The 20,005-nt window shown below is 38.0% G+C and overlaps 1 protein-coding gene across 2 annotated transcripts; it reads left to right on the top strand.

The window, feature by feature from the left end:
- Window positions 1–488: 488 nt before the first annotated feature.
- Window positions 489–14,477, top strand: gabrr3a (gamma-aminobutyric acid type A receptor subunit rho3a). 2 transcript variants are annotated; one of them, XM_034683338.1, is made up of 9 exons: window positions 489–825; window positions 1,405–1,517; window positions 4,607–4,674; window positions 4,767–4,990; window positions 7,368–7,450; window positions 8,092–8,229; window positions 11,616–11,768; window positions 13,560–13,753; window positions 13,869–14,477. In XM_034683338.1, the coding sequence occupies exons 1-9, from the start codon at window positions 683–685 to the stop codon at window positions 14,169–14,171; spliced, it is 1,419 nt and encodes a 472-aa protein (XP_034539229.1). In that variant the 5' UTR covers window positions 489–682; the 3' UTR covers window positions 14,172–14,477. The 2 variants fall into 2 exon arrangements, with proteins under 2 accessions (XP_034539229.1, XP_034539230.1); XM_034683339.1 differs by lacking the exon at window positions 8,092–8,229.
- Window positions 14,478–20,005: the final 5,528 nt, after the last annotated feature.

Below are 20,005 nucleotides of genomic sequence, written 5' to 3'. Positions count from 1 at the left end.
TCCTCGGCGTGCTCAGGAGTCAGCAGTGCAGCGTTTGCTGATGTAGCTCAGACATATGCTTGCATCTGTCTTCTCTCAATGATGGGATCATTTGCGTCCTCCCCCTGCTACAGAGCATAACTCGAGGGAAAATCCTGCACCGCATAAAAAGTAGGCTACAGGCTTTTTATTTTTATCTGGTCAGAATGATGATGAAACCGCTGGTTGTATTATCCCCCCTCCCCTCCCTCTGCTGCCTCCAGTTTGTAGGTTACTGAAAGATTTCACCAACCACAGATAAGAAGATTAGAGAGGAATTAATGGTATTCCTTTGTCATTATAGGAATAAATTGATATTTGGTTTTAAATCAGAGGGAGGGGACAGTGGGAGCGTCAGGGCAACATGTTGTGTCAGGAGACGTAAGCAAAGGGATGACACAGAGACAAGCGAACCACGGGGATGCCTGTGCACTGGAGCTAAGCACCGGATATATCTTGACTAATGTTCACCATGTTACAGAAGATGAAAGAGCAGGATAATGAAGAAGTAGCTGGGTGTGTGCGTGGCGGGGCAGAATGAGCGCTGCTGGGACATGGACGTGCCAGTAGAGGACAGGGGCAGCTGTGGCATTCCCTGGACAAGACACTGACGCTGCGTGAGGAACGTCTGGGTTCCTCGCGTTTTTCCAGCACCAGCTTAACCATGAGAGGCGCGCTCTTGGCCTTCAGACTGATGTGCGTGGTCGGGTTGTGGCCTGTCATCCAACTCAACGGCGGACACTTCCCCAACAAGAGGAGACACAAGGAGCAGTACGTTGGAGAGAACACCAAAACAAAGCATGGAGGGTGAGCCAAAGTGGGATTTCTGGCATGACTTGATTTTAGACTTGTTCCTGCAGGACAAATGTACTTTTTGTCAAATGCAGTCTGTATTTTGTGTCATTATGAGAGGCTTTTCTGTAGGCTGACTTACAAAAAATATAGTTAGAAAGGTGAGAGTCATGTGAGGTAAAAGGTGATTTACGCATTTAGTGAAGAGAACCTTATAATAAACTAAAATCCAGGATCCTCTTTTGGTTCAGATTATGAGGATTTTAAAAAGTCGACGAGGACAGATGGGACTCTGGGAGCATAAAAAATCCCTTAACCATCAAACTCAACTCATAATACAGATTTATCAGAAATCCCCAAATATCTTTGACCTAGTTAGAACTGTGTCAGATCAGTATCAATACTCTGAAAGTAAGAAAACCTTCTAACCTTTAGACCAAGGCCTGTGTTGTACTCAGTGTGCTTCAGTAGAACTGACCATCATGAACTCCATCGACCAGATGTCAGCTCTGTGTCTTGAGTTTCAGAAAGAGAAAGATGGTGACAGAGAAAGAGTTTCTACACAAGCTGTTGTTTGATGCTTCTGTTTCTCAGACGGGTGGATCTTAAGATGAAAAAGCTGGACAGCACCAAGTCTATGCTAATTAAATCAGAGCAGCTGCTCCGGATCGAGGACCATGACTTTGCAATGCGGCCGGGCTTTGGAGGTAAGACTCACATCAGATCTACCTCCTTTCATTTGACAGTTTGTGTCATTTCTTGTAACATATGTTTTCCTGGCAACTCAGCGAGGTTAATGTAGGTTACTGTGCTGTCTTTGGTATTACGCCTCCGAAAAAACCTGCGTGACCTAGATTGTCTGCAGTGTGAGACGATGATTGCAGACAGTGACAGTACAGATAAAATAATCTGATATGCGTGCCTAGTAGTTCTGTTAGAGAATATTCAAACAATTTTATTCCTCCTGTTCCTCTAAGCATACATCTGGATTTTTGGATGATTGTTTTCTGCTATCAATTCAACTATGAGCTGTACAAAAAAATAACTTCATACTCCAATAATCTTTTGCTTCGGACGCTGCATTAGTTACAATGACAGCAGTTCTACCATATTTAAACAAAAGTGTGCTTTCTTTTAAAAAAAAAACATCACACAAAGCATCCATAGGCACTCATTGTTGAAGCATTCTCCTGCAACAAGCTGACTGGAACAAACTTCCTGAATGCCTGTGTTACTGTGTCAACTCTTACGTCATTATGTTTTCCTCTCAAACTCTGACGTCTTACAAAATCAGCAGGGAACATTTGATTGGATTAGGTGTTTTGTAAGATTCTTTATTTCTTATGTATCAGATCAATTAATCGGATTGTCTGAACAGTTGTCCGTTGTTGGTTTTGGAGGGTTTTGTGCCTTTTGAGAGTTCAAATAGCCTCTCTGACCTTACATTGTATAAAAATTGAACAGGACTTTGTTTCCAGGACTCTGGCTGCCTGATATAATCCCTCCTACTTGACATCTCTATTATTGTAGACGACCGATTTAGAGAGCTTATTCATTAGATAATAGCACGGAGACAACAGGATATTTACAGTACACATCATACGTTTGCAGTATTGTGCAACTGGACAATGACCTGAAGACCATTCCTCTTACTTTACACATCATTTGATGCTTATGTAATCCTGAAATACAGTAGTTTTTCACCAGTCCCTCTCGTGTTTTCTACTTAAAATACATGTTTTCTTGGCAGGTTTTTCAAAGTGCAGTGTTTATGGATTTTTGTCTGTGAGGTAAAATATGTATACATAGTAGCAAATGTGGTGAGTGATTATAATAATCTTACCCCCAAAAGGCTCTTGATTATAAGGGTTCTTACAACACATGCTTCATTAAACCAAAGAAGCCATGAAGAAGTGGACATATAAAAGCTCTAAGTGTAGAAAACATAAAAGTCAGTAACATTGACAAACCAAATGTTCAAAGGAGAACCTACATGTTGTCACATTTAGATTTTCTATACATTGATTAGGCTGCTGTGCTAGCAGAAAACGACTGATAAGAAATATTATGTTTCAGTATTTGTTTAGGTATGCCGTAAGTCATGCAAATTTTAATTCTATTTAATTGGTTTGTAAGCGTCAGTGGGCGTTTTTATTGATAGGCTGTTAAAGCCTTCAGACTATTATTGAAACAAGAGGTTCAAGAACATAAACCGATTAATGCATGCATTTTGTTGCTTTTTGAGAAAGTAATGCAGGGCACATATCTACCCCTGTGGGTACAGTATTTGTAGGAATATAAATGATATCAATCCAAATCATAAAAAAGGAGTTGTTGTACTTTAAGAACTGAGATAGAAGTAGAATAATCTCCACCTCAGAGGCTTTGTTGTTGTTCAAGTTGGTTCTCACACATGATAGTTGTCAGCAAGATTACGTAAGAAGTACGAATTTGGGTCGACCTATCAAACCCATTAAAATTTGGGAAGGGTCCAGATCACAGTCAATATTTACTAAACTCAAACATCACTGTCTATTGCAGAGTGAAAACACATAAAACCAATCAGCCAACGCAGAGGCCTGTTGTCTGATCTTCATTTCAAGTTTTCTTGTAAATGATACAAGGACTTTACTTATAACATGCTTTTTCTACTCTTATGAACACTCAAAGGGTTTAAACGCTACATGTTAAAATTACCTACCAACAATTAAGAGAATGTAATGTAGAGTGCCCGTCAGTATTAGCTACAGAGGGGACCTCTGAATTGATGCCCAGACAGAGTGCATTACAGAAGTCCAGTCAGGACTCAGGAGGCAATGAAGGCACTGGAACAAGTTTTTAAGCCCTTATAGGAGGAATAGATTTAAAACTGGATGTATATGATGCAGATATATTTCTCGCCTGGGTGTTTTTGTAGGGTACCAGGGGTGCTAAGTCATGAACTATTCCTTGTGTGGCACTGGGGGAACCAAGCAGAATTGCTTTAGTTCAACTGTCATGAAGTTGAACAGATCCACTGTTTAACATCGTGGAGGCAGTCAAGGAGGGACTGAACTGAGGGTTTGATGTTACCACAGCGGTTTAATGGGAGGGATAACTGTGTCTTGCAATGGTATGAAATAGTGTTTTTGGAAAATTGACCTGGAGGGAGTAGGCATAGAGCAGATATAGCAACCAGTTAACTAATCCCATTGACATGTATTAACTATGGCTATGCTCTCGGGAGCAATTTAATGTTCAGTGTCTTGCCCGAAGATGCTTCTGCATATGAATTGCTGGAACTCAAAATGAACCTCCAACCCTCTGATTGAGAGACAACCAACTCTACCACTAAGCCATGGCGGCTCTCTTAACACTATTTTTTTTTATAGTTTAATCAAGTATCCTACAATACTCTACCACTACTTTACTCATAGCTCATACTGAAGATGAAAAGCAGATTACAAACTGAAAATGTCCAAAATCACCCCAAGTATTCTGTCCCACCATATCTAAGCATTGTGAATAAGCAGCAGACTAATGTAGAGGATTAACATTTTCATCTAATTAGTTGTGTTTAGTCTGTCAGATTATTGTAACCAATAAATGTGAGTTATTTCTGAAGTGCTGAATGAATACAACTTCACGCTGAGTCATGCTTTAGAACCAGTCTGGGTCATTGTTTCAGACGTGGCTTATATCTTATCAGTGGGATTTACACTTATACTGGATAATCTCTGGCAGATGTGCAGACAGATGATTCATGGAAAATATGGCACAACTGTTGCTGATCTGTTGCTTGTCTGACCTTTTGCAGGTTCAGCTATTCCTGTGGGCATTGATGTCCAGGTAGAGAGCATAGACAGCATATCTGAAGTAAACATGGTACGTGCATCCTGTAGTGCACTAACCACTGTCTCTTTTCTTTTTGCTGTTTGCCTTGAGGACAAATGTTCATGTATTTTTTTTGTTGTCAGGACTTCACCATGACTTTGTACCTGAGGCATTACTGGCAGGACGACCGCCTGGCCTTCCCCTCCAGCAGTAACAAGAGTCGAACCTTTGATGCACGTCTTGTGAAAAAGATTTGGGTTCCTGATGTGTTCTTTGTTCACTCTAAGCGTTCTTTTATTCATGATACCACCATGGAGAACATCATGCTGAGGGTTTTTCCAGACGGCAATATCCTCTACAGTGTCAGGTATGTTTTTTTTCTTTTTTTTTACTACTCATAAAGACATTACATCATGGAAGGAATGAAAGGAGTAGGGAAAGTAGTACAGTGAATCAATCCCTCCAGGGTTTTGAAAGGCTTTTGGGGATTTGCTGATTTGCCTGATTTTATCACAGCTTTTCTAAAAGATCCCAAAGTGATTGGCTGAGTAAGCTGTTTGTTTTGTGACATCACTGTTAGTTAATTTCCTCACCAGAGTACCAAATTAGTGTTGCACATTTCACCCCTGCCTGTTAACACTGTGGCAAACACCTTAATCTCCGTGAGCAATCTAAATTGCTCTCACTCTGTCGTATATGCACTTCCACCTGCTCAATATACTCTCCCCCTTACATATACATTGTTCTACTCATTATTTAATGTGCTGTGCTGCTGCAGTCCATTGGTAAGAGAATGGAGGATTACTTTCTCCCAGCACAGTGCCTCTGTGAGATCAGTAACAGAGCCTCTGGTTGGTTGGAGATCAAGAGAACAGCCTCTGATTGGCGGATAAACTTAATCTGAGCCATCATAGATGTTTAAGTGGACATGTGCTGTTTACAGTTTTCAGCTGACAGAGAATGAATGAATACTCTGAAGAAGACATGGAGTAACAGATTTATCAATAATAACTTATTTTACAGTCTCTGAAAACACTGTAGTTCAAGGCTAGATTATAACTATAAAGAGACGACTAAATCCGAGATACTGGTAAAGTGGCACAGCCGTCTGTTTCACAGCCAAAAAAATGGTCTCAGGTACGCAGAGTTACAGACGACAAGTCAAGAGTTTGCTGATGTTCATAGCAGGAGAACTCTGGTGATTGTAATTTGCATAAAAATTGCAGTGATAGGACAAAAAAGCAAGGTTACAATGAATACACAGGAATACACAACAGTGAGTTATCACTGAGCAATCTGATTGGATAAGAGGCATTCCATGGGTGCTGATATAGAAGCTAAGCTTCATGCCCACAACTGAACGACAGCAGTGCTAATATCAAGTAGGATAGGATAGGATAGGATAGGATAGGATAGGATAGGATAGGATAGGATAGGGTAGGGTAGGATAGGATGGGGTAGGATAGGATAGGCAGTACATCATCACTATTTCTTATGTGATATTACTCATATAGTAATCACTACAATGAGACCTCCTGGAGGGACTCATTAAAGTAACCTACATTTTGGATTTTGTAAACTTCTGACAGTTTCTCTGGAAAAATCCCTATCAATTTGTGATAAATGTGTTGTAGTGTAACATATTTAAAAGAAGGATAGAGCAGGGAAGTCTGTTCAGTGTTTAAGTTTGCAAATTTAGTTATTCATGTCAGTTGATAAGGTTTGCTGACACCGTCTAAAAATCAACTACTGCTGAGCAACAAACCGTCCATACTATTCCAACACTGTGACCTGCCAGAGGGTTTTCATTCATCGCCCATATAAAAAAGCTCCCCACACGAGAGAGATTGAAGTTTAGTCAGTATTCTGCATAAAACCACTTTGGGACTTCTGAAAATATCAGGGTTTGAGTTTAGAACAAGTATTTTACACGTGTCCTTCGGTCTCCTGTGGTACACGAAAACTGTTTTCGGGTTTAAGTTCTGTATTTCTTGGACCCTTTATGAATCCTATCCTTCTTCCTTTATTACTCTTTAAATTGTGAGACCTAAATTCCCCCTTTGCCCCATAAAACCGACAGCTTATAACTGCAGCCTCTGAAGTTCCCCTTACAAACAATAAAAGTGAAAATATTCTTATATAAGATGCTTGCAAGAAGAACTTGTCAGCAGTATTTTTGAGGGATGGAATCCGCGAAACTTGTGGATATAGCAGCAGATCTGTAGAGCATGTTCAAAAGCACAAGGGTGCATTTTATTTCATAAGAGTTAACCATTTATTTGTAAGAGGAGCGGTGTTTTAAATTATAAGAAAACTTGTTTAATTTATTCTTTATTTATTTTATTTAATTAATCATCATTCGGATATTATTAACATGTTTGAAAAGGATGAACATGAGGATATGAAACATCCATCTGCTTTTAATGCATGGTATAGTAAGCTCAGCCTGAAATGCATGAGACGATATCCAGTAAGCTTTCAGACTCATTGTATCAATTTCAACCGCAGATGTCGACAATATGGCATCATCCCTGACAGCTTGTTGCTTCCACTGTCATGCGCAGAAACAGTTATGAATAAACATATCCGCTTATATAATCATAAACATCTCTCATGTTAAATATAAGTCAAGTTTATGTGTGTCCAGCTGGTAGATTGACGTAAATCTATGCAGACATGCTCTTAAAGTCAGTGTGATTCATATTTCCTGCTAACATCATGTGGGTCTGCTTTTGGTGATTCAGAATAACAGTGACAGCCCTTTGCTCCATGGACTTCAGCAGCTTTCCTCTGGACACACAGAACTGCTCTCTGGAGCTCGAGAGCTGTGAGTATCAAACTAATGTTGTGACTGCTTTTTTGTGAGAGCGTGACGGAACATCATGTGCTTACTCGACGTGTTTGATTGGAGAACATGTAGCCCTTTTTTTCTAACATTGATTTGTACTTTACATGTGCTTGCTTGTCTTACTTCTGAGCAATTAATTGATCAGTTTCCATGTGGCTAGAACAAAAACACTGATGGATATTTTGTTGACTGATGGGGCTGTAAAACTCACAGTCCATTATCATACGGTGCAAACAAACAATAACCATCACAATCTTCTCTTGACATAGTGTAAGTGATTCATAATCCTCCATCAGGTCAATCTCGGTCCATCATACATTTCTGTCAGTCTAATGCGAGATTTACAAGAGATTGCTTTTATTCTATCCTTCTCTGAACTTGAAGTAGGTTATAAATAATCTCAGATTCAGCCCTGATTTTTACACATACTCTGTGGATTTTTTTTGTCTCTGTGGCTGGCTACTCTTTCTTCATTTCACTTTTTGTCTAACTCATCTTTTTAATGAACAAAGCATGGATCCTGGTCTTAGAGGAGAGTTGGGAGTCCCCTTTACGTGTGCTCCCTCCTCTCCTCTGAGAAACACAGCCATGACTTTTCCCCCTTCTCTCCTCTCTTGAAGATGCTTACAATGAGAATGACCTAATGCTCTACTGGAAGAATGGGAACGATTCATTAAGGACTGACGAGATCGTGCTCTCTCAGTTTTTTGTTGAAGACTTCCAGCCTTCCTTTGGGCTTGCCTTCTACAGCAGCACTGGTATGTGAGGTTGGAGACTGGGGGCCCTGAGAGCTCTACCTGATTTGGGAACAAAAAGAGGGCTCCTCACTTTCTCAATATCCAGTTTATGCAACATAAATCAAAGTTACTGAAACTATTAAAGGTTTTATTTTAACTGCGCCTTCACCGCCTGAAACAAACAGTAAAAACAGTGACTATGATTATGTCATGGTAGTCTTAGATTGATGTTATATGAATAATATGCAGTTAAAAATAGAATCCTTTTAAAAGATCAGAAGATTAATACCTTACACTCATAACTGAATAAGTAACTACAGCCAGCAATTACAAATCAAACTTTCTAGACCAATATTTCTTTGTCCATTCATATTACATCAGTCTCGCGTTTTACGTGTAAGACACAGGCTACTGTTCTGAATGATAGATTATTAGGGATGTTAGATTTTCATCAATGTGTAGCTATAGGAGCTAGAGGGAGGATTTTAGTGATTGATTGACAGCCCACACAGGCCAACTGAAAAATGTCCAAGAACCACTAATCGACTTCTGTATCTAGGCAAGGCAAGGCAAGTTCATTTATAAAGCACCATTCATACAAAGAGCAATTCAAAGTGCTTTACACAGTTAAAACAAAAAACAGAACAGTAACAATCAACAAAAACACCCAGCAAACACTTTGAACATTTAAATTTTATATGCGGCCAGTTATGTTTGGTCTAGTGTGCTAACCTTTAATTTTCCTGGATCTTTCCTCTGTGAATATTTGGGCTGCGTGCAAAAAATAAGACTGCTTCCAAGACTCTGCTGTAGGGGTGCAACAGATCACAAATGTCACAGTTTGGATTGGATCGTGGGTCACGTCGCAAATGATATTGTTTTCTGGATCGGCCAAAATTAAAATAAACAGAAGATATGTATAATAGAAATGTTCTATCCCTAAGGTAGCTATGACTGCAATGCTCAATCAATCATACTATAGTCTTGTATGGCAATAACATACAACTAAGGCGATATAGCCTAAAATTTAAATATTAGTTTTTCACACCAAACTGAATTATATCAACATCAATAAATGTTTCTATTCCTTGTACAACAAAGAAACAAAAAAACACCACCAAAAATGACTTAAAACAAGTTTTGTCCATTTTGTATTGTTTTTATTACATTAATTTATGTTTCTCATTAAGAAGTTGAGGACACAGTGTTGGATTTGGTCTATATTTCAGCAGGAATAATTGCACTATTATTTTGTGGTTACAGAAATAACTTCACTTTTATCATTATTTACAATTATTAGCTCACTTTCCTTCACAGCACTTTATGTATTATTCATGTTTGGATGTGTATAATTGAAGCTTCTATATTATATGCCTTTTTCTTATTATGATTATTAGTTCCAGCTTGTCATTATTTCAGGAGAGACGGTTATGGGTGTGATAGCATAGAGTGACTTGTGCAGCTTTAGCACACTGTAGTTGTTGTGATCTTGGAGTGAATGCTGTACTGTCTTCCAGTGTTTATGTTGATTTAAGCCACTTAACCATCCTGTTATGTTCGTTTCATAGGGACAGCAATAATGTTCCCTTGGTCAACTTGACCCGGGGCATGTTTAATGATGCAAAAGTGTCCGAACCAAAAAAAATCCCAATAAACATTTTTAAAATCTCATTATTAACTCCATTACTAACCATTTAAATCAATATTTAGTGCAATGTTGTTCTTTAATCCTCACAGATCATGGTTCAATGAGGAAAACTCACTATTTTTTTAATGAAATTCATGTTAAAACTTTTGAAATGTACATTGAAAAGCCCTAAGTATAAATACAATAGTTTCACATGACAGATTTTTGTTGATTTTATTTTACATTTCAAATTTTTTTTTTATGAAGTGATGTTGATAAATTAATACAAGACACCTCTTCTGTTACATGCTGCCCAAATTTTTATCCTGTATTTAGCTGGTTTGGAAGGCATATATTACCTAAAATGAAGGAACATCTGAATACCACTAGTCTTTAATCCACTGTGGAATTAGAAATGCAAAATAATACTTTTAACATTTTTTTTTCTTTTTTTAAATTTAAAATGGGTCAATTTGACCCACAGCATAACAGGAGGGTTAAATAGACAATTGCTGCAGGAGATATTGTAGCCAACTTTACCCACAGCCAGAAAAAAATTTAGGTTACCAATTAAGAAAAAGGAGCAATAATATTTATGCAGCACAAATCAGTAATAGCTTTCCAGCTTGTCCCTGGCTTGTTATACATGACGCAGTGGGGGAAATGACTCATCTAATGTTGGCTGCTCTTTTTATCATAGCTGTAACAGCCTTTCAACAAACTTTGCATCAGACCGTGGTGTATTTGAGGTTGATGCTGCAAAATCTTACCAGTTCAAAATGACTAACATGACTGTGTGTTTTTTGGAACACACTCCGGCAGCCAAGCTGTTGTTGTTGTTATGTGTCTCTGTGGGAAGTATAGAAGAGGGGAGGGTGTGAACTTTTGGGGCTTAGAGGAGCGGTGAAGGAAGTGAAAGAGAAAATCTAGATTCACATTTGGTCTAAACAGTGTGTGTGTGTGTGGGGGGGGGGGGTTCGTCGTTACAGATCACGTACCAACTGTGATCCGTTGCACCACTACTCTGTTCAAAAACACAGCTGAAAGATAGGACAGATATTCCACCCAACCAATGCAGGTCAGCTAACTGATGACTCAAAACCACCGACTCTGAAATGGCTTTACTTCACGGTAATGGATTTAAAATGCTGAACATTAGTGGCAGCCATCTTGGTTGTTTACTAATATGCCTCAAGGGCATGTGATTGGCCTGACCTAAATCAGGTCAGTCAGTCAGTCAGTTACCAGTTTAAACAGAAAGGGGCCATCGCATGCACTCGTCTAGTTTCCAGTCCCAGTGGTATCATTGTGCTTATGTAATTCTTTCTAAAAGGGTTTAATCACATGTATGATCAAAGTAAAAATAATAAATCCTTAAATACATTTTAAAATCACTTCAGCCACGTTATGATTGAGTGTGGATTGCTAAGTCTACTTAAAAGGTCTGTCTGTGTATGTTGTCACAGTTTTTAGTGAGAAAAGTACAGAAAGGGCACCATGGAGATTTTCTTCTCAGTGTGAAATAATCTTACTGGAACCTATCCACTTTAGGAGGCCGTTATATAACATCAGCTCTCAGCAGATCTGCCTGAGAAAATAATCACTTGTTCATCTGAGTTCTAGGTTCTCTCTGTAGGTCCATCTTGTACTTTCTCAGATCTATAATCCTGTGCAACCATTAACAAAACATTTTCTAGAGTTGTTTTCTTGTTTTCTGCCACCACAATCCCCCACACTGCCAACCCCACCTCCACTTTCTGTCCATTTATCTGTGTTTCAGGTTGGTACAATCGGCTCTACATAAACTTCATTCTCAGGAGGCATATCTTCTTCTTCATGCTACAGACTTACTTTCCCACCATGCTGATGGTGATGCTGTCCTGGGTGTCTTTCTGGATAGACAGGAGAGCCGTACCTGCCCGTGTCTCTCTGGGTACTGAGACCATGTCTTGCATACAGGAGCCTAGGGGAAAAAAGCATCATACAGAGTTTAAAATATGAAAACTATGAAATAACATTTGATCCAATTTAGTTAAAAAAAATTACTACACTTGTTGAGGAAAAATGCTTGTTTGCTTTTTTTACGAAGGCTCATATGAAAATACTAATCACAAGTTTCCATGCATCTGGTTAAGATAAGATAAGATAAGATATTACTTTATCGATCCCCCCGGGGGCGGGGGGGGGGGAATTCAGCTGTTACAGCAAACCAGACATAAGTACAATCAAGAAGAAGTTTCAATAAGTAAAATAAAATAAAATAAAATAAAAATAGATAAATAAAGATAGAATACAATCTAGATATTTACAGTGTTACAATGGAATTTAGATTAAATAGCAGTAATTACAGGCAGTATTAAAAAAAATGATTCAGTAGTGACAGGTTAGTTGAACTAATAATACTGAATCCACTCTATCCAGGAACTAAATAAGCTAAATAAGTTGAAAACAACTGTTTTACATTGAAAAACAAAATGTGTAAAAAAAAATATTTAAAAAACTTTGTGGACTAAAGCTCCTTAGATATAGCTTGAACATAGCAAACACAAAAACTGCACCAAAAAAACACAAGAAGAAGAACTTATTGCTAAACATAAATAGCCTTAAAAAGAATTCAGAGCCTTATGCCATTAAACTTATGTGTTAAATAACCATCATTAAGGTCAAGAGAATGAAATACCAGTGATGATTTTACTGAAATTAAAATTTCTGAGAAAGTGTCAGTACAAAACACCAAAGATAAAATAATTAGGTCCCAGTTTGTTAAAAAAAAAAAAAGATTCAAGACAGCAGACAATTTAACCTTACCCATATGCACTTCCTGGTGACGTTTCTTCTGTTCAGTGCACGTGGTGGTTAGCCAAGGAATGCTTGTTGTTCATAGACTTGACCTGAAGGAAGGTGACAGAGCTCATGTCAATACAGCATCCTTTCTAGTTTACACACTCGCCCTCTACTCAGCTTAACTGAAGAAGCTTTACATTCACTGATAACTTATTACTAATTTAACAAAGAAAATTAAATGCTTACAGACATTTCCTTACCTTTTTTTTTTTTGGAAGTGTTTTTGTTTTCTTTGACAACGGGCGTACAGCTGTCTCCAATTGGCGACCCTCTTTTAAAATAAAAGTCATCCTAACGCCAACAAATGATTTAGGTCACACAAAATATTTCGTGAAGGGTGTGCACTGACCCTTTATGTTTTGTCAGAGTAGATTCTAAGTTTAGCACACAACCCTGAGGGGTTTTCTGCTTCTAATGTGCTGCCTTGCTGTGACTCACAGCAAGCATGTTTTTAAAAACAAAGCATCTGGGTTAAAGGTTTGTAGGTTGCTAAATAACAATACATGTAACTTAGTGTTAATGTGTTTTAGTGACTAAGCTTTATTTTTATTGCGTAATTTGCAGTTAATAAATAAACAAACAACAAACAGAAGCTATGGTACAAGTCAAAACTAAAATATACTTTCTACTAACAATTACTAATTGTCCTTGTAATATTAAAACATTCCAGATCTAATACACAAAGAGACAAAGGGATTAAGAAAACAAGTCTTACACCACATTCATCTGAAGAATTTTTACCATGCAACTGTTACAGTGGAATTTCCCATCTATTGACTAAGTCTTAAGTTATATTTAGTTAAACATTGACCCTTTCCTGTGATGCAACTTTTGGATTACCCATGCTGTGTTGTACTGCTCTCTTTTTTTCTGTATCCAGGTATCACGACTGTTCTGACAATGTCCACCATCATCACTGGTGTCTCAGCCTCTATGCCACAGGTGTCTTACGTCAAAGCCGTAGACATCTACTTGTGGGCAAGCTTCCTGTTTGTCTTCCTGTCTGTCATCGAGTATGCTGCAGTCAACTATTTCACCACAGTGGAGGAGATGAAGAAGCTCAGGCGGGCAAAGGTCATTAATATTCAGTTTTAATTTTTGTTTATCTTGCCTGTCTTCTTGACTCTCATGTGAAATTATTTCCCACATCTAGATCTCACTTACCTCTCTTTTACATTTCTCACTGCAGATCCCTGAGTCCTACGATGCCACCCAGGCTATGGCATTTGATGGCTGTTTCCATGACAATGAAATTGACCTGACCTCTTTTCCAGAGGTCGCCAGTACTCCAAACACAGAGAGGAACACCCAGGCTCGAAACTCTACTGTCTCTGCACCCACGGAGGGCACCAGGCTCCGCCGCAAGCATCCTGTGAAACAAAACCTCAGCTTCATAATGAGCAACAGCTACATGATCGACTCTTATTCCAGAGTCATATTTCCCATGGCTTACCTGCTCTTCAACATCATTTACTGGAGTATGTATGCATAACGCATCAACTATGCAGCAGATAAACTACAGTTTGTTCTGGTTGAACTCCAACAAGCAGGGGTAAGCTTATTTACAGTACAATACTGTGTTATGGGATATGACCTAAAGTTGGCACAGTGTTTGCTGATGATCATAGAAATTGTACAGGGTGTCTTCTGTTCAAGAAGTGTTTGGTTACAACCTGGAGCGATCAGCTTTTACAATAAATGTCTGTCATTTCATGGATATTTATGTGTTTTTTTTCACATGTCAGTTTTATAAAAGAAAATGTGTAAACATCTATATTTACATTTTTATTGCTCAAATAGACACAATATAAAATTGTACAATTACTGTATAATATCTTGAATGCAAAATAAAAGTATACTCTTAAAAATGTGTCTTAATGTTTTAATTTCTTTAAAGCCCATGAGAGGAACTTTCAGGTTGTGTCAATTTTGGCGCCCCCTGTGGACAAAGTGGGACAATTTATCTCCCTGCTGAATTTCTCCTGCACATGTTTTCAGACAAAAAAGAAAAAAAAATCACCTTTCTTCAATTTTAATTTTGAAGAAAGGTTATCTGCCTTTTTAAAAAATCAGATGGCCGATAAGAGATCAATTTAAAACTGGGTTATTTTGACTCAAAATTTGCTAAATCACGTGGCAGAAACGACACCGTGTGCAGAAACCGTAGCCTAGCTTGTGTTCCATTTCTCCCTGCAGTTTCTCATTACAGGAGACAAGCTGAGTAGCATCCGTTGTGGCCCCTACAATTACTAGTGATTTAAAACTCATACAACCCCACTTAAAAAAATAACCCCATAAAACAAAGATAAGTGAAAGATTAACATTTCAGTTATATTGACATTTTGGAAAACTTTATTTACTGTAGAAAACTTTAGGGAGCTATCTATTTGTTTAAGTTTTCATTTAAATTTCTAAGACATGCTGCTGAGCCTAGGAGCTCCCTGCACCTTTAAATGTTGGGGTTTGTATTATTCAAAATGTTGACGCCAATATTTCCCCTTTTACTGCAAATGAAAATCGGCTCCAAATATCGGTTATCGGCCTCCTTGACTACTAATAATCGGTATCGGCCCTGAAAAAACAATATCGGTCTATCTCTAATTTTAATGCCTAAAACGCAGCTCACAATACATTTTTTCTGTGGATTTTTTTTAGGCTGTTTTGGCAGTGTGCAGTGAATTCAACCTACTTCCCACAGTAAGGATGACAAGCACGTGAAATCTCACTATGCAATAATAATCAATCCTCCCTCTGATGATGTATTTTACTTTGTGGGCCATAAAGAGGAAGAGACACTAATTTGAGTCTGTTTCATTACCTGCTAAACTCTCCTTACAGTAGCTTCAATCTTATTTTTTCACTGGTTTAATAAGAAATAAAGAGGCATTAAGGTTTATACATTATTTAAATCATGTTAGAACTACAAGCTATACAATAATGCCAACAATACAGAGACCACACTTTGATCTTTTTTATGTAACAGCAATAAGTAGATGAGGGTTGGAGCATAGAGAAAATACGGAGGGGAGGGATTAGAAATGCCATAGGGTCGGTTGTACTCGGTTGTGTAATATTGAGCTTTGGTGCATGAAGCCAGCAGGACGTCAGGTTCATTAGAGGTGAATGATGGATAATGGAATGAGTAACTACAATTAAAAAGTGATGAAAATTGACCCAGTTCAGATAGCTCAGTGGAGGATTTCAAAATATGGCAGGAAGTCACCATTTGGTAATTAAAGGATTCTGCTGGGTGTGAAGAGATGTTCAACAATTACAACCAAAAATACAGATTTGATGAATTGACTACCATGGCTTCAACATTATGAGAGAAAAACACACTCATTTTCTTGCTGTTGTTCGTACAAAGAAAAGATTGGAACCACACATCTGCATGCTAATTTGAACTTATAGTAAGAGCCAAATTAATCAATGAGCATACTCCCTCCATTCCCATTGAAAGCTTGATAATCAGTACCGTCTCTCCTTGGTTTGATCTTTCCTGAAGCCATTCACTTAATACCAGAAATATATAAACCTGTGAGTTTGAGAGGTGTTTGTGGGTGTATTCTAAATTAACTCAGTGCAGTTGCAGTATAGGTAGATAATGAGACATGAAAATGGGATTCATATTTTCACCTTACACACAGCAGGACAGTATATAAGCATATTACCAGGGTTATCAAACCATTTCTCTGAGGAAAGATAAGACGAGTACTGTGCTGCTCAAACAAAATATTGAACCTTGCCAGGTCTTCAAAACAGTGCATAAGAAAAAAAAAAAAGTTATAGTGTACAAAAATCTCCACCATGTGGTACCAGAGCTGCAACAATGTAAAGCTTTTCTTTTACTAACTTACATTTGGTAACACAGTCTTCTATGTGGAAGTCTTTTCACAAGTTGTTTGAAGCTGCAGTACATTGCAGGTACATCATGAGCAATGATGAGCAGCAGACTTAAACCTTTTAGCCCTAACAACAGAAACTGAGCTGAAAAGTCACTCAAAGGTTTTTGATCTGTAAAGAAACTCGTCATTTATGCTATGCCATCAGAATTTTCTGGACCTCTCGTCAGCTTCACACTCTTTTTCACTCCACCTGGTGTACAACCAGGGAACTACAACTTAATTCTTCAGTCTAACTTTTCTTTTGTGTATAGGATATTCAAGCTAATACAGTATTACATCTCAATACAACAAAAGGGTCACAAATCACTCTTCAGTATCAGTCACTCATTAATACTTATACTGTTAAGTATTAAAGGGTGAAAATGTCTGAATTATAATGTTTACCAGGTGAAAAACATGTAAAAGAGAAACAAAAATGGAGTAAATAAAAGTGTTTGTACATATGTGTGCATGTGTCTGTGTTTGTGTGTGTGTGTGTGTGTGTGTGAGAGAGAGTGTGTGGGTGTGTGTTTGTGTGTGTGTGTGTGTGTGTGTGTGTGTGGAGATCCTGAAAAGCAGGTGCATTAGATGACAGACAACAATGCGGCTGCAGCATGACTTCTTTTGACGTAACACTTGATGTCCTAATGGCAGCACTCCTTAAGCTTTGTAGTGGTTGCCTGGGAAACACCTGCCTACAGTCATGTCTGTCACACAGGCGAGGACACACACTGAGGCACACCTCGGCTCCTGAACTTGAATAGAAAATGCTTCTTTCCCCCTTATAATGAAAAAGTGGTGTACACTTGTTGTTTTGAAGGACAGTAAAGTTCAGATAGCCTCCCTGTTGTGATGAAAAAATCAAATCACTTCCTGTTTCATAAGACACTTGTTGAGTGACACCTTCTCGGAGGACAGAATTGACACTCACCTGTTCAACTTGACGTCTCAGGAGGCGTGCACATGTTTCAGCTATTGATCCTGCATGAGGAACACACTCACAGTGAACTTTCCCAGCAGACTGCTGACAGTAGGTCTGAGTTTGGAATTTAAAAAACAATGTGATCTACTATTCGTGTGTTTGGATTGTTTTGGAGTTTTGATTTTTGCCCATTTTTGAAGGTATGTTCAGTGGAAATGAAGACGGCATCATGAAAGCTCCCGGTATTATTTCTGAGAGATCTTCACGTTGGCGAACGTTTCCCCCCTCCACCAGGTAACTTTGAGGTTGTGTTGTGTTTTGCTTTTCCTGGATTGGGATGACAACTCAGATCAAACATTATTGTTAATCTGATTTAATTCAACATTGGTTATCTACTATATAACTAACCAGGTACACTCACACCAGTTCTTCACATAGTTAATGAGCTCACTTTTTTATAATTTCCTTTTCCTCCACTTTAACTTTCATCTATTGTATAACTTTTGTAAACATGTGGCTATGTTTTTAAATAGATTTTTTAGTACTTATTCAAGTAGAGGAGTAATGCTTGTAACATATTTTAAAAAAGGATCCATTTATGAGAAAGTACAGCCATGCATTGATCAAACTACGCTACAGAAATCTTCTCCTGTAAGGATGTGTCATGGAGTTGGCTGGATTTTTCTTACTGTATCTATCTACATCAACAAACTTTAACTTATTATTTTTTAACAAGTTGACAACAGATGTGTTTTTGTTCCTGAGCTGCCAATTTAGTATTCTACTTTTCTGCATTTATCAGTCCATCAACTTACAATCAATGGATTTTTTTTTATACTGCTACAAACAAACTTTCAGAAAGTAGTGTGTGAAACTGTTGAAGGGAGTTTTATCTTTGACACTAAAACAACCACAATATGTTTCATGTCAGTCACGTGGGCAGTCCGACAATAGTAGGTATCTATATGACTTGATTTCATACTATAAAATGGATAGTCACTTTTTTCAGCATTTAATCAGATTGACAGTACCAGTCAAAAGTCTGGACACTCCTTCTCATTCAATGGTTTCTATTTATTTTGATTATTTTCAACATTGCAGATGAATACTGAATGCATCAAAACTATGAAATAATATGCATTACAACAGCTTTCTTTTCTTTCTGTAAAGCAACTTTGAGTACCAATGAAAGCCCTATACAAATCCTATCAATTATTATTATTATTATTATTATTCAAATAGGGCTATCCATTGTGTGCTAACCCTACCTCTGCACAAAACAACTGATGGTCTCAAACACATTAAGAAGGCAAGCCATTCTACAAATGAACTCTTGACAAGGCTCATGTTAATTAGAAACCATTCAAAGAGACTAACTCATGAAGAAGACTGAGAGAATACCAAGAGTGTGCAAAGCTGTCATGAAGGAAAAAGAGGGCTACTTTAAAGAATCTAAAATAAAAACATATTCTGGTTTGTTTAACACTTTTTTGTTCATTAAATAATTCCACATGTGTTCTTCCACAGTTTTGATGCCTTTAGTATTAATCTACAGTGTTGAAAGCCATTAAAATAAATTAAAACAGGGCGCCATTGGCCTAGCGGTCTAAGTGCGCGCCCCATATACTGAGGCTATAGCCCACTTTGCAGAGGTTGCAGGTTTGATTCCAGCCTCGACCATTTACTGCATCTCCCCCACTCTACTCCCCACATTTCCTGTCTCTCTTCCTATCAAATAAAGGCAAAAATTCCCCAAAAGATTAAAAATGAATAAATAAAAACCACTGAATGAGAAGGTGTGTCCAACTTCTGACTGGTACTGTATATACATGGACCTCTTGCTCTGCTGTACATGTACAACTTCTTCCAAAATATATATGCATCCCTAAAAACTTACATTTTTAAAGTTTAAAGTAAATGTAAGTCTTCTGTATCCAGAGCACCATTACAGCACAGCTCTGTATCAGATCTTAAAAAGTATAAAAGCTGCAGTCCAAGCTAATGTGAAGTGTTTGTTCATGAAGACCATCACGTGTGTGTACACTCCTCTCTGTATGAAACATGTGTGCTGTTTTCAAGTTAATATGTTTGTTCTGTCGTAATGTTCTCTGACTGTATTCAAAGAGGAATGCGTTCAAGTGCCGGACATAATTCATTTCTTTAGAACAATGCAACACACGTTTGACTGACTACTCATTAAAGACGAACTTTTCAGACGTATGATTAAAGGAAATGTCCTCAGTGTTTATTACCATGGGTGTGAAGGGGAGAGGTGTTCTTTATAGCCTGAAAGGTTTTCCCTATGACTCACCTTTTCTTCCTTTTTATCTCTTGTTCAACAACAATACAGCATCCAATAATAGCCCTAACAATGTTTGTATCTCACTTCAGTGGAAAAATTGTTGAAATGTTTGTACTTCTTGTGTTACAGAGTGAGGAAGTCTGCTTCACACGTCAAAATACGCTGGTTTCACATTCTGCTGCTGGTCGTCCTACTCGCAGGTATGGAGTAAAAACTGG

Source organism: Notolabrus celidotus, chromosome 5 (assembly GCF_009762535.1).
Source record: "Notolabrus celidotus isolate fNotCel1 chromosome 5, fNotCel1.pri, whole genome shotgun sequence".
Lineage (NCBI taxonomy): Eukaryota > Metazoa > Chordata > Actinopteri > Labriformes > Labridae > Notolabrus > Notolabrus celidotus.
The sequence above is the reverse complement of the archived record's forward strand: the minus strand, read 5'-3'. Positions and strand labels throughout refer to the sequence as shown.